General features: G+C 35.1%; 1 protein-coding gene across 5 annotated transcripts in view; it reads right to left on the reverse strand.

Moving 5' to 3' along the window:
• Window positions 1-14899, reverse strand: part of LOC106051420 (uncharacterized) — a 187175-nt gene that overhangs the window by 21204 nt on the left and 151072 nt on the right. For all 5 annotated transcript variants that reach the window (XM_056007179.1, XM_056007178.1, XM_056007177.1 and 2 more), the window contains one exon: window positions 13766-13849. In XM_056007179.1, coding sequence (XP_055863154.1) covers window positions 13766-13849 — 84 coding nt within the window. The remainder of the gene's footprint in view (window positions 1-13765; window positions 13850-14899) is intronic.

A 14899-nucleotide genomic window follows, 5' to 3' on the forward strand; every position in this document is an offset into this window, starting at 1 on the left:
ATACAGTAGAAAGTTTGAAAGCTCAGTCGCTATAAAACATAATTGTCGTTCTTGATGATGTCGCTGCCTATTCGTTCAGTATACCTTCCCCTCTCTCTCTCTCACACATACACCCTCGTTTTACTCATGTATGCTATCTCAACCAGGATAGTTTTTTTCCCCAAATTCTTATCCAGTTCATATAATATATATTTCAATAAAAAGTGAGGTCTAATGAAATTATAATTGCTTTAATCCTGCTTTAGTAATAGTAAAGTTACCATTTCTGACCTTGCGATCTATAGGGCAGACGATGTAAAGGTCATCTGTTTCCTTGGCCCACGGTTAACGAGGGTGTCATGAGGCCATCACAGGGACCAAAACGCCTTTATTTTCCCCCCAACTAATGTCAGGTTTCCACTAGAGCTGGGTGGACTCTGAGGCGCCCTAAAGATCCAGATAAAAGAATTCCGGTCTTCACCAGGATTTGAACAGGAACCTCCGGTTCGGAAGCCAAGTGCATTACCACTTACTTAGCCACCGCGCCTCCAGTAGTAATCCTTATGTATCGAGATTCCTTGTAAATTTTTTTTATGTAAACGTATGCGTTTATTACAATTTCTATAAGAGGTCCATAATGTCTCATTTTAAAGATCGTATGTCTAACATTGAGCAGCAGAGACTTAAAACTGAGCTCAACATCTGTGATAACATCTCTCCTTACACAAGATCTATGCATTTCACAACAATGCCAGCACGGGAGCCATGCTAGAACATCTTCAATGTATTTCCCAGACCATCTGCTGTACCGGGGATTCTCAAACTTTCACTAGGTAGAGTCATCAAATTTACTGTTTGCTAAAACATCTATCAACCCGACATTAAATATACCACTTTCATGCGATTAAAACTTTTTTTAAAAAAATAGGATATAATGAAAGGAATATTCAATACTGCAAGTTAGATGTGGGCTGTAATCACCTTATTCACATTCACCTATCCCTTAGTCTGTTTGGGCTCCATACAAGATCTGTCAACCGTCTTTCTCCATTCGTCTCTGTCCTTTGCCTTGGATAGAATTTCATTCACTGAAAGGCCTGTCCATTCTTTGATGTCTTCCCATCGCTTTCTCTGTCTTCCTTCTCTTCTTCTTCCTGATCCTGTTCCCTGAAGGAAGGTCTTTGCGAACACTGAGGACCTTGTGATGTGGCCATAGAGTTTGAGTTTACATTTTTCGACAGTGGTTAGCAGGTCATCGTGGGGTCCAACTGCTGAGTTAATCCTGTTTCTAATCTCTTCATTTGTGATGCGGTCTTTTTAAGTGACAACTAGGATCTTTCTGTAGCTGCTTAGTTCCATAGCTAGGATCTTTCTGTATCTGCTTAGTTCCATAGCTAGGATCTTTCTGTATCTGCTTAGTTCTATAGCTAGGATCCTTCTCGTATCACCGTATTGTTTGGGTCAAATATTTGATAGAAACAGTTTTTTTTTTTTAAGGGGACATCACTCACATTGATTTTACAACAGACGATATAGGTAGACATATGATCCTGTACATAGTAAGTTAGGCCTATTAATTAGTCTAATTAATTTATAAAGGATATTTTCTGTATGATATTATACTGTTTGTTAAAAGAATATATCTTAAACATTTTAAAAAAGGGTAAATGCAGAAATTATCTTACCATGCACTATACTATTTGAATCTAAACCAAATGATAAACATAGGTCTGAATTGCAGTAATAATCGAATAACAGGCAGCAATATCATTATACTATTCTCCGAAGTATTTTTATCTAGCGTATCTTTCATGGTCAGTGCGTTTCGGTTAATCGGGGTATCTTTGTAGAAGATTTCCATGCTGTCTTTAGTCTCTAGGCAAACACAAAATAGCTCGAGTCGGGACTTAACTCGAGCGCCCCCCCCCCCCTAGATAGGAAGCCCAGCGGTTTATGCTAATCAGTCACACATCTCATTAGGATATAGTTTTTAATTTAAAAGAAATCAATTACTATCACCCTGTCTTTATTTTTAAAAATAAACTGATGGCATAGGGTATTGAACTTCAGCTCTTCAGTTAGACAGTTCTGTTGCTCATTATAAAAATAGAAATATTCAAATTCTAGTCCCTAATATTGTAAATGCACTCGCTAAATTTTCAGGAGTAAAATGAAAGAACCAACATGATCCCAGGAATTGAGGATCCTCGCGTTTACCTACTGTGTGTCACTCCCGCGCACACATATACACAACGCTGGGAAATGTTTCAGCAATCTGAGAGTGCTGGCACATAAAAATAAAAGAAAGGGATAGAGAAAGAGAGAGAGAGAAAGAGGGAGAGAGAGAGAGAGACGGAAAGGTAAAGGGAATGATGCCAAGAGACTTGATTATAAAAACGAAGTCTTGCAAGACCTACTCGTAAACATTAAGAGTACAAACATAGCAAGATATACATATATTTTACCTTACCACACTCTCTTTACAAAAAAATCTTTTAGACTTCATTACTGCTAAAATCATTTAAAATTACTACAGATATTCAAAACTTAGAATTCATTGCTGCTAATAAGGGCCTATCATTTGTTTTAATAGCAATCATTGCAGCTAAAATCTTTTAAAACTACATCGAGAACAAAATTCTAGAATTCATTGCTGCTAATATCATTTGTTTTTTTTTAAATCAATGCAGCTAAATTCTTTTAGAATTAAATAACTACTATAATATTTTAGAATTCATTGCTTCTAACATCTTGCAGAATGTATTGCAGCTAAAATCTTATATTTTAGAAATCATTGCAGCTAAAATCTTATATTTTAGAAATCATTGCAGCTAAAATCTTATATTTTAGAAATCATTGCAGCTAATATCTTATATTTTAGAAATCATTACTGCTAATGTCTAATATTTTAGAAATCATTACTGCTAAAATCTTTTAAAATTCATTGCAGCTAAAATCTTTTAGAAATCATTGTAGCTAAAATCTTGTAGAAATCATTGTAGCTAAAATCTTGTAGAAATCATTGCAGTTAAAATCTTTTAGAAATCATTGTAGCTAAAATCTTTTAGAAATCATTGCAGTTAAAATCTTGTAGAAATCATTGTAGCTAAAATCTTTTAGAAATCATTGCAGCTAAAATCTTTTAGAAATCATTGCAGTTAAAATCTTTTAGAAATCATTGCAGCTAAAATCTTTTAGAAATCATTGCAGCTAAAATCTTTTAGAAATCATTGCAGCTAAAATCTTTTAGAAATCATTGCAGTTAAAATCTTTTAGAAATCATTGCAGTTAAAATCTTTTAGAAATCATTGCAGTTAAAATCTTGTAGAAATCATTGCAGTTAAAATCTTTTAGAAATCATTGCAGCTAAAATCTTTTAGAAATCATTGCAGTTAAAATCTTTTAGAAATCATTGCAGTTAAAATCTTGTAGAAATCATTGCAGCTAAAATCTTTTAGAAATCATTGCAGTTAAAATCTTTTAGAAATCATTGCAGTTAAAATCTTGTAGAAATCATTGCAGCTAAAATCTTTTAAAAATCATTGCAGTTAAAATCTTTTAGAAATCATTGCAGTTAAAATCTTGTAGAAATCAATGCAGCTAAAATCTTTTAGAAATCATTGCAGTTAAAATCTTTTAGAAATCATTGCAGTTAAAATCTTGTAGAAATCATTGCAGTTAAAATCTTTTAGAAATCATTGCAGTTAAAATCTTGTAGAAATCATTGCAGTTAAAATCTTGTAGAAATCATTGCAGTTAAAATCTTGTAGAAATCATTGCAGCTAAAATCTTGTAGAAATCATTGCAGTTAAAATCTTTTAGAAATCATTGCAGCTAAAATCTTGTAGAAATCATTGCAGCTAAAATCTTGTAGAAATCATTGCAGCTAAAATCTTTTAGAAATCATTGCAGTTAAAATCTTTTAGAAATCATTGCAGTTAAAATCTTGTAGAAATCATTGCAGTTAAAATCTTGTAGAAATCATTGCAGCTAAAATCTTGTAGAAATCATTGCAGCTAAAATCTTTTAGAAATCATTGCAGTTAAAATCTTTTAGAAATCATTGCAGCTAAAATCATGTAGAAATCATTGCAGTTAAAATCTTTTAGAAATCATTGCAGCTAAAATCTTTTAGAAATCATTGCAGTTAAAATCTTTTAGAAATCATTGCAGCTAAAATCATGTAGAAATCATTGCAGTTAAAATCTTTTAGAAATCATTGCAGCTAAAATCTTGTAGAAATCATTGCAGCTAAAATCTTGTAGAAATCATTGCAGCTAAAATCTTGTAGAAATCATTGCAGCTAAAATCTTTTAGAAATCATTGCAGTTAAAATCTTTTAGAAATCATTGCAGCTAAAATCATGTAGAAATCATTGCAGTTAAAATCTTTTAGAAATCATTGCAGCTAAAATCTTGTAGAAATCATTGCAGCTAAAATCTTGTAGAAATCATTGCAGCTAAAATCTTGTAGAAATCATTGCAGTTAAAATCTTTTAGAAATCATTGCAGTTAAAATCTTGTAGAAATCATTGCAGTTAAAATCTTTTAGAAATCATTGCAGTTAAAATCTTGTAGAAATCATTGCAGTTAAAATCTTGTAGAAATCATTGCAGTTAAAATCTTTTAGAAATCATTGCAGCTAAAATCTTGTAGAAATCATTGCAGTTAAAATCTTTTAGAAATCATTGCAGCTAAAATCTTGTAGAAATCATTGCAGCTAAAATCTTGTAGAAATCATTGCAGCTAAAATCTTTTAGAAATCATTGCAGTTAAAATCTTTTAGAAATCATTGCAGTTAAAATCTTGTAGAAATCATTGCAGTTAAAATCTTGTAGAAATCATTGCAGCTAAAATCTTGTAGAAATCATTGCAGCTAAAATCTTGTAGAAATCATTGCAGCTAAAATCTTTTAGAAATCATTGCAGTTAAAATCTTTTAGAAATCATTGCAGCTAAAATCATGTAGAAATCATTGCAGTTAAAATCTTTTAGAAATCATTGCAGCTAAAATCTTGTAGAAATCATTGCAGCTAAAATCTTTTAGAAATCATTGCAGCTAAAATCTTGTAGAAATCATTGCAGTTAAAATCTTTTAGAAATCATTGCAGTTAAAATCTTTTAGAAATCATTGCAGTTAAAATCTTGTAGAAATCATTGCAGCTAAAATCTTTTAGAAATCATTGCAGTTAAAATCTTTTAGAAATCATTGCAGTTAAAATCTTGTAGAAATCATTGCAGCTAAAATCTTTTAGAAATCATTGCAGTTAAAATCTTTTAGAAATCATTGCAGTTAAAATCTCGTAGAAATCAATGCAGCTAAAATCTTTTAGAAATCATTGCAGTTAAAATCTTTTAGAAATCATTGCAGTTAAAATCTTGTAGAAATCATTGCAGTTAAAATCTTTTAGAAATCATTGCAGTTAAAATCTTGTAGAAATCATTGCAGTTAAAATCTTGTAGAAATCATTGCAGTTAAAATCTTTTAGAAATCATTGCAGCTAAAATCTTGTAGAAATCATTGCAGCTAAAATCTTTTAGAAATCATTGCAGTTAAAATCTTTTAGAAATCATTGCAGCTAAAATCTTGTAGAAATCATTGCAGTTAAAATCTTTTAGAAATCATTGCAGCTAAAATCTTGTAGAAATCATTGCAGCTAAAATCTTGTAGAAATCATTGCAGCTAAAATCTTGTAGAAATCATTGCAGTTAAAATCTTTTAGAAATCATTGCAGCTAAAATCTTTTAGAAATCATTGCAGTTAAAATCTTTTAGAAATCATTGTAGCTAGCTAAAATCTTTTGCTGTTAGAATCGATCGTGGTCCTACACTAATTTCTTATCCTTAATTAGAACTAATGATACAATTGTAAGAAAAAAAATAATCTTTTTTTCAAAAGAAGTAAAAATGAGAGGATTCTGGGATGCCTCAATGATTGTTAAGAACATAAAAAGTAATCTGTCTCACATTCCACACATTCACAAATTCCACACAGATATTTATTACTAATTACTATTTCAAAGTCACGTGGCAATGGTTACTTCGTGAGTGTAGAGAGTGTGAAAGTAAAGGTGCTCGCATGTGAGTTTATATATATATATATATGTGTGTGTGTGCGTGTGTTTTGACATCAAATAAAACTTTTTGAAAAAAAAAGTCTGTGAAAGTCTTGGCTGATATCAAGCTGGAGAGACCAGTACGCTTTGCATCACTGTTCTATGCTAGTATTAAGAGATGCAATGAAAGGGATAGTCATATCCTTCACTATTCCTTGCCTTTGTATTACCAAAACATCAACTGATGATAGCGGGTAGCCTAGCTCTTCAAAAATGTAGTTTAAAGAACTAGTAAGTAATCAATATACCATGGGCGTAGCCAGGATTTTTTTCGGGGGGGGGGGGTTTAAATTACATTCTGACCCTTCATTCTTTCGGAAGACATTTATTGTACCCTACAATGAATTAATGAAAAAATTGTACATTCCCCGCCATTGCCAGCAAGGGGGTCAGGGGGAGCGCTGTAAGCTCCTCCACCCCGCCGCCAAGCACTAATTTCGGTATTGAAAGATAACAAATTACATATTCTGAGGTATCTACAACGCATTAACCTTCTATAAAAAGTTTTATTTCAAAAACCTAATGGGCTATTAGATCTGACTTAGATCCTCCCGCGTCGTTCGGGGTTTGGGTGGCAAGCTGCTGACACAAAAATCTGGCAATGTCTGAAGTCTCTTCCCACCTGCTCTAAGGACTTCCATGAAAGTGTGGCGCCAAGTTGTACTTGGATGTCCCTGTTTGCTCTTTCCTCGTAATGGCCTCCATGTCATCGCAACTCTTATTATGCGTTATTCATTTTGTCGGAGACATGTCCCGCAAACCTCATACGACGCTTGTCACAACTTTACTAAGGAGTCGACTACCAGTTCGGCATAGGATTTCCTTGATTAAGACCCGATCTCTATAACTGAATCCTAAAATCCGTCTTAGCCTTCTTTGTTGAGCTACATTTAGTCTTTTTTTTCAATTTTGGCAAATTCACTGCACTTTATTGATGGAGCCCAGCCACTGTACAAAAGTATAACCTCTCTTGGCCACGCTCTTGAAATTAGGTGACTGTAGTTTGCTTCAAATTTTATATCGAAAATATCGTCAAAATCATCTGTTGAGCGGGGGCTTAAACTAAAAAAAAACTCTGGAATTTTTTTAAACAAATTCAAAACCCCCTTAGCTACGCTCATAGAATTTAGTGACTGCAGTTTGCTTTAGAATAATATTGAAGAGAGAGGTTTTCAACCTCCAACCTCTCTGTAGGGAGATTTTAAACTCAAAACTACCTGGAGGGGTTTTCAGATTAAAAAAAAAGCCCCTGGCTACGCCCATGCAATATATATATATATATATATATATATATATATATATATATATAACCTAATGAAACATAATGGAACTCAGAAAGACACAAAGATAAGAGCACACTCCTCGTTACATATGCTAGGACAAATTTGTAAAAATGTTCCTTCTTCCCTAGTGCTATTATAGCATGGGATTGGTTGCCTGAGCTAGCCAGGAAAACCAGTGACTTGGCAGAATTTAAGTCATTGGTTAATATGTATGACTAGATGCATGACGCGCAGGACGTAATCATCTTCTTTTTAAAGTAACGTCTGTATTACATAAGATAAGAAGGAATCTAATGCAACACACAAGAAAATAAAAGGAGGCATATTGGGGGAGAGATCGTGAAAATAATTTTACAAATTTAACAATGTCAAGGACGTCATATTGAAAGGTCACTGTTGCCAACTAAATAATGCAAAAATACTTTGTAGCCTACTAGAAGCGAAAAAAGCTGAGAAATTTTATTCTACAGTGATGGCAAGTACACACAAATTATTATATGGCTTTTTAAAATTATCAATACTTCTGTATTCTGCACACCGGATACACACACACACATACACACACGCACACACACATATAAAGCTTTCTACTAACAGAGGTGTTTGAACAACCCATAGACATATAAATAATGCACATTTATAAAACTGAAATATACTCCACGTTATTAAATTTGAGTACGTTTGAGTGTTAATATCCTGGCAACCTAACAAAATTGTGTGGCCAAATTAATTTTATTCTAAAAATTAATTGTAAAGAAATATATTATTCCTTACTAAATAGAATTCTAATGTCGAAGAAACAAAAATAAAAGTTTATATTTTATATTAATCTGTACACTCATTTTTTCGTGTGCTGTTCGATAATAAGTCAAAATAATAAAATTGACAATACGTCAAAATAATAAAATTGCCCTCCCTTTTTTTTCCCTATTAAAAACAACAACAACTGAATTATTTTCTAAGGTTCTTAAACTTTTCATGTGACCCTAGTTTTTGTTTTTGTTTGTAGGCTGTGTCCCTCTTCAGTAGTTCTATGCACAACTTGGTCATGTGACCCTTCTTGAGAATGGTTGTTCTACATTTCCTTTTCTACCTGCTAGATGAATATGGCGTCTGCTATTTTGGAAGAAAATCAAAAACTTGGACGCACAGATCTACAACTTCACTGACACCTATGACCCATATTCAATAACAAGCCATGACCCACAACTCATGATATGCAAGCAAATATATCAGCTAAAAATTGACCACAAAAACCTGTATTAGATTAACATACGGCTAATTGAGAAACATAAAAAACAACTCCATTTTTTAATTATTATTTGTTCAACAGTGTTCGCATGTTTAACAGACAGAAATCTGTATCACCTGCACATATGTAGATGTAATCAACACAAATAAGTCTGCCCATTTGTTTTCTATTATGTCAGATTAGCAGATAATTCTTGACATCATCTCATCTGATTACTATCATATGAAAAAAAAAAAGCTTATATGAGAGCACTAGCGGATCCAGAACTTTGGAGTGGGAGGGGCGATTTTTTTCCAAACCCTAACCCTAACGCCCAGTAAACCCTAACCCTATACATAAACGTGCGTACAGCATATATATATATATATATATATATATATATATATATATATATATATAAGAATAAATAAGCAGTATTTCTCAGTATTTTCATGCATTCTTCACTGCAGAAACGCATTCTCCTGACATCTACAGCTCTTTATCCATCAGTGGAGTACGGGGCGAAGCCCCGACGCCAAAAAGCGTTTTCTTGCATTTTTCACTGCGGAAACGCCTGCTCCTGACATCTACAGCTCACTATTCATCAGTGAGTTTCGGGGCGTAGCCCCGACGCATAAAGCGTTTTCATGCATTCTTCACTGAAGAAACGCATTCTCCTAACATCTACAGCTCATTATTAATCAGACGTCAAAAAGCGTTTTTCTTGCATTTTTCACTGCAGAAACGCCTGCTCCTGACATCTACAGCTCACTATTCATCAGTGAGTTTCGGGGCGAAGCCCCGACGCTTAAAGCGTTTTCATGCATTCTTCACTGAAGAAATGCGTTCTCCTGATATCTACAGCACATTATTAATCAGTGGACTTCGGGGCGAACCCCGACGCCAAAAATCGTTTTCTTGCATTTTTCACTGCAGAAACGCCTTCTTCTGATATCTACAGCTCACTATTCATCAGTGAGTTTCGGGGCGAAGCCCCGACGCTTAAAGCGTTTTCATGCATTCTTCACTGAAGAAACGCATTCTCCTGACATCTACAGCTCATTATTAATCAGTTGAGTTCGGGACGCCAAAAGCGTTTTTCTTGCATTCTTCACTGCAGAAACGCATTCTCCTGACATCTACAGCTCTTTATCCATCAGTGGAGTACGGGGCGAAGCCCCGACGCCAAAAAGCGTTTTCTTGCATTTTTCACTGCGGAAACGCCTGCTCCTGACATCTACAGCTCACTATTCATCAGTGAGTTTCGGGGCGTAGCCCCGACGCATAAAGCGTTTTCATGCATTCTTCACTGAAGAAACGCATTCTCCTAACATCTACAGCTCATTATTAATCAGACGTCAAAAAGCGTTTTTCTTGCATTTTTCACTGCAGAAACGCCTGCTTCTGACATCTACAGCTCACTATTCATCAGTGAGTTTCGGGGCGAAGCCCCGACGCTTAAAGCGTTTTCATGCATTCTTCACTGAAGAAATGCGTTCTCCTGATATCTACAGCTCATTATTAATCAGTGGACTTCGGGGCGAACCCCGACGCCAAAAATCGTTTTCTTGCATTTTTCACTGCAGAAACGCCTTCTTCTGATATCTACAGCTCACTATTCATCAGTGAGTTTCGGGGCGAAGCCCCGACGCTTAAAGCGTTTTCATGCATTCTTCACTGAAGAAACGCATTCTCCTGACATCTACAGCTCATTATTAATCAGTTGAGTTCGGGACGCCAAAAGCGTTTTTCTTGCATTCTTCACTGCAGAAACGCATTCTCCTGACATCTACAGCTCTTTATCCATCAGTGGAGTTCGGGGCGAAGCCCCGACGCCAAAAGCGTTTTCTTGCATTTTTCACTGCAGAAACGCCTGCTTCTGACATCTACAGCTCACTATTCAACAGTGATTTTCGGGGCGAAGCCCCGACGCTAAAAGCGTTTTCTTGCATTCTTCGCTGAAGAAACGCATTCTCCTTACCTAAAGCTCATTATTCATCCTATTAAAAAAGGACTTTTAAATAATGTTGTACTTGAAAAATATTCTAATTTGAATTTATACGCCCTTAATACATTGCAAATAAAACCGATTTGTTCCTTGAAAAGATCAGATACCCCACATATTTAGATTAAGGCTTTGAGGATCGCCGCCGAAAAAAAAATTTGATAAATAATATTCAATAAAATTCAAGCATAAGTTGTGAGTTATAGTCCCAAATTTAAATAGAAAAAATATTAGATTAAGTAAAGGTTGGAAAAAAGGCTACTCATCTCAATCGTGGCTCTTATACTGAAAATTTTTGTTTGAATTCTAACTTTTCCAAAGCAAAGTCTTTCTTAAAATAATTATGATAAATTCATGTGAAATTACATAAACTCTGTCTGGAAATGGGAGGGGCGGTAGAATGAAAACGATTTATCCTCGCTCCTTTTTATAATTTCTGCTAATGATTGCATTTGGCATTAAAGAATAAGGGTAGGGCTACTCGATGTGAGAATTTAATTTATAGCATATATAAATTATATTAGTGGCTAATTTTTATTTTTACATTTTGTAATTTCTTAACTATAATACAAAAGAAAAATTATTGCTTTGTCCGATGAGGGAAAGGAGATGGCATGTATCGCCCCTCCCACCTTTTTCCTTTTATATTTACTAATAATAAAATTTGAGATTAGAGTGTGGTGCGACATAATATACAAATGGTTTCACATATCAATTATATAGAAATTCAACTATTTTTGTTCACAAACTATGATTCCTCCATAAAAATAGGACCACTCCCCACTCAGAGGGCTAGAGCGGGGAGGGCAGTACATGCAATCGCCCCCCCCCCTTACCCCACCGAATCGGCCAAGATACCAGAAGGGGAGCGACATAATATCAAATTTATATATCAATTCAACTAATCTTGCTCACAAACTACGATTTCTCCATAAAAGTAGGACCGCCCCCCCCCCAACTCAAATGGTTTAGGTGGGAAGGGCAGTAGAGGTTTCGCCCCCCCCCCCACCAATTGGACAACAGGGGAACGACATAATATAAAGATCGGTTAAAATATCAATAACAAGTTTTAATCATATAGATATTTAATTGATTTTTTTGGCAAGCTGTGATTTCTTCAAATAAATTGGACCGCCCCCCCACTCAAAAGTTTATGGTTGGGGGGGGGCGGATTGATGCTATCGCCCCCTCCCGACCCCACCTAATCGGCCAACATACTAGAGAGGGGGGGGGCGAAATAATCTAAAAATAGTTTGAAATATAAATAATTAGTATATATTATTAACATAAGTAATAAATTCGTATACAAATTGTGTGACTTCTATACTAAAATTCGTCCGCCCCCCCCTGGGGGGGGGGGTCGGCCGAGTGGGGGGGGGGCGATCGCCCCTACCGCCCCCCCCCCTGGATCCGCCAGTGTATGAGAGTTCCATTCCAACGCTATGAAAGTTCTGAATAGCCAACGAGCAACGAATAGCAGCTATAAGAAGGAAATGTAAATGTGCCTCGGATCGCAATAGCTTCTTCTCTCATGTGCCATAGTTTCGTGTTTTGCTTTTTAAAATGACCGCAAGCCAGCAATCCTGCACCTTTGAGAAACCGTATTCTAGATCTATAAGTAATGATAAAAGGCTGGCGACTAGACTTTCTGAAATGTAGGTCACTGCCATGCCAAACAATTTTATTTTTAGAAATTGAGGACATGAAACATTGTAACATTTTAAACAGAAACTAACAATTCAACTACAAACTATGTAACAATTCAACTAGAAACTACGAAACAATTCAACTACAATCTATGTGACATTGCAACTAGAAACTGTAACATTTCAACCAGAAACTATGTAACAATTCAACAAGGATGAGCAAAAAAAAAAAAAAAAAAAGGATATATCGCAATTTAACAAATAAATTAAAAAAATAGAATTTCGGGATTTTTTTTTCCTACGCCATCCTTTTAAAACTAGAGATCTAGACACGCATTTCTGTTAGTAACGTTATTTTAAAAAGCAAAATCAACCTATGCTCAAAGTAACTAAAGTTATCAATATGATTGTTCGCGTAAGTCTGATTTAAGTTAATTAGAACATTTACTGCGCATGCGTAGCATATTTTGAATTCGGGTAATTTGCGTCATTTCCTCCACTGACGTCTGTTTCATTTATTTAGCGACTGATATTAAAAGTTTGGTTACAGAGAGGCACGGGAATATCTTACAGTCTTTCAGTAACGAAGATGAGATGTGACAGGCTACGAGAATCTCGGACAGAGAGGGAGAGAGAGAGAGAGAGAGAGAGAGAGAGAGATCTTGGCCTCTTAATTATGCCAGGTATCTACCACTTCCTCTACCCACATTGTGAGCTCATTTCACCACCTATCAGTACTCAACACTCGCCAGACTGAAGTACGACCACAATTAACCCCATTGTTGTACCTGTGGTTATTTTAACACCTACTTCGTCATAGATTCACGACCCATCTAACACCTGCTACACCATCTCCATTCCTCTTTAAGCCTAAGACTAGGGTAGTTCTTTAGATATGAGATGTCTGCGTTATCTTCTCAACTTTCATACTTACATTGAACACACAAAAAAAAGACAAAAAAAAGAATGTACGATTTATACAATGAATTACTACAAAAAGAAAGATAGAAAAAAAAAATCTACCACAAAGACGACAAGGAATTCGAAAGCATCTGCAGACAGACGTTATTGACAAAAGTGAAACAGACATTATTGACAAAAGTGAAACAGACATTATTGACAAAAGTGAAACAGACATTATTGACAAAAGGAAACAGACATTATTGACAAAAGTGAAACAGACATTATTGACAAAAGTGAAACAGACATTATTGACAAAAGAGAAACAGACATTATTGACAAAAGTGAAACAGACATTATTGACAAAAGTGAAACAGACATTATTGACAAAAGTGAAACAGACATTATTGATGTCCAAAGAGAAACGCGATACAGATAGAGCTCAAATAAATAAATATGTGGAATAGCACGAAAAAATTGCGATAAAGATGTAGCACAAAGTGAGAGGTGATAAAGACGTTTGCTGCTGAGATACAAGTGTAGCAGAAAAAGAGACAACGGACGAAGATGTAGCACAAAGAGATACAGGTGTAGCACAAGTTACTTACCAACTTATGGAGTTCCTCCTCATCGTTGATCTCATCATAGGAAGGCATGGCGACGCTTGGGGTGGGAAGGGCTGGCTTATCCCTCTGTTAGACATAGAAATAAAACAGAAATACTTTAATCAAGGACGTCAATATCTTCTCTTTTGAAGATAAGGCCCTACTGCATTAACTTTTTCTCTCCGTAATTATTCACCACATTCTGGTGAAATCAACGCTGGTATCGTCAGTTAGGAGAGAAAGAGTTAATCTACCAATTGTTTTTGTTCCAAACCCTTGGATTATAACTGAAAAGCAATTCTTCGAAATAAAAAATCTTACACATTTCCAAGCGATTGTCTAGCCGTTCCTACTTTGGATATAAATTCTAGTTAAGACATTGGTTTTCCTGGTTTAGGCTCCTCGAATGGCACAAGGGATACTTGTTTGTGTTTGTTTTTATTGTAACCCATTGTGTCAGGTAAAATGGTAATTCAGCATGAGAAGAATATTTTTACATCTACAAAAAGCTTCAACTTTATTACACCTATATGAACTCAAAAGAAACTAAAACCAATGATTCATCTGGGGTCATCCATTTTCTTGCGAGACAGATACAACTATTTTTGGCATATCACATAACCTACAAATATCCACTATTTAAACGAAGTCCATCTGATTGTCCTGCTATTCTAATAAAACACGAATGACTTTGGTAACCAATGTGAAAAAAATAATACCCAGAAAGACACAAAGTTAAGGCACATTTCTTATTCCACGTGCTAGGACAAAATCGTACAAGTGCTCTTTCTTCTCTAGTGCAATGAAAGCATGGAATCGGTTGCTTGAATAAGTCAGGAAAACCAAATACTTAGCAGAGTTAGTCACTGAATAACATGCTAGATTACATACACACATAAAATGCGTAAGACTTCTGATATTTATAAGATAAGATTTAATTTGAAGTATAAGGCTAACTTTCTTGATGATAATGAAATGATGAATATGTAAACGAGATTTCAACACTAGAAAATAAAAGCTCAAGGCTAAGGAGCACGTATGAGGTACTATACCAGCCAGAGCATACAATGATAGTTTGGTGAGTTGAGAACCTCAAAGTACCGAGGAAATATGTTTGGAAACATTATAACGTGATTC

This window comes from Biomphalaria glabrata, chromosome 12, assembly GCF_947242115.1.
Source record: "Biomphalaria glabrata chromosome 12, xgBioGlab47.1, whole genome shotgun sequence".
Lineage (NCBI taxonomy): Eukaryota > Metazoa > Mollusca > Gastropoda > Planorbidae > Biomphalaria > Biomphalaria glabrata.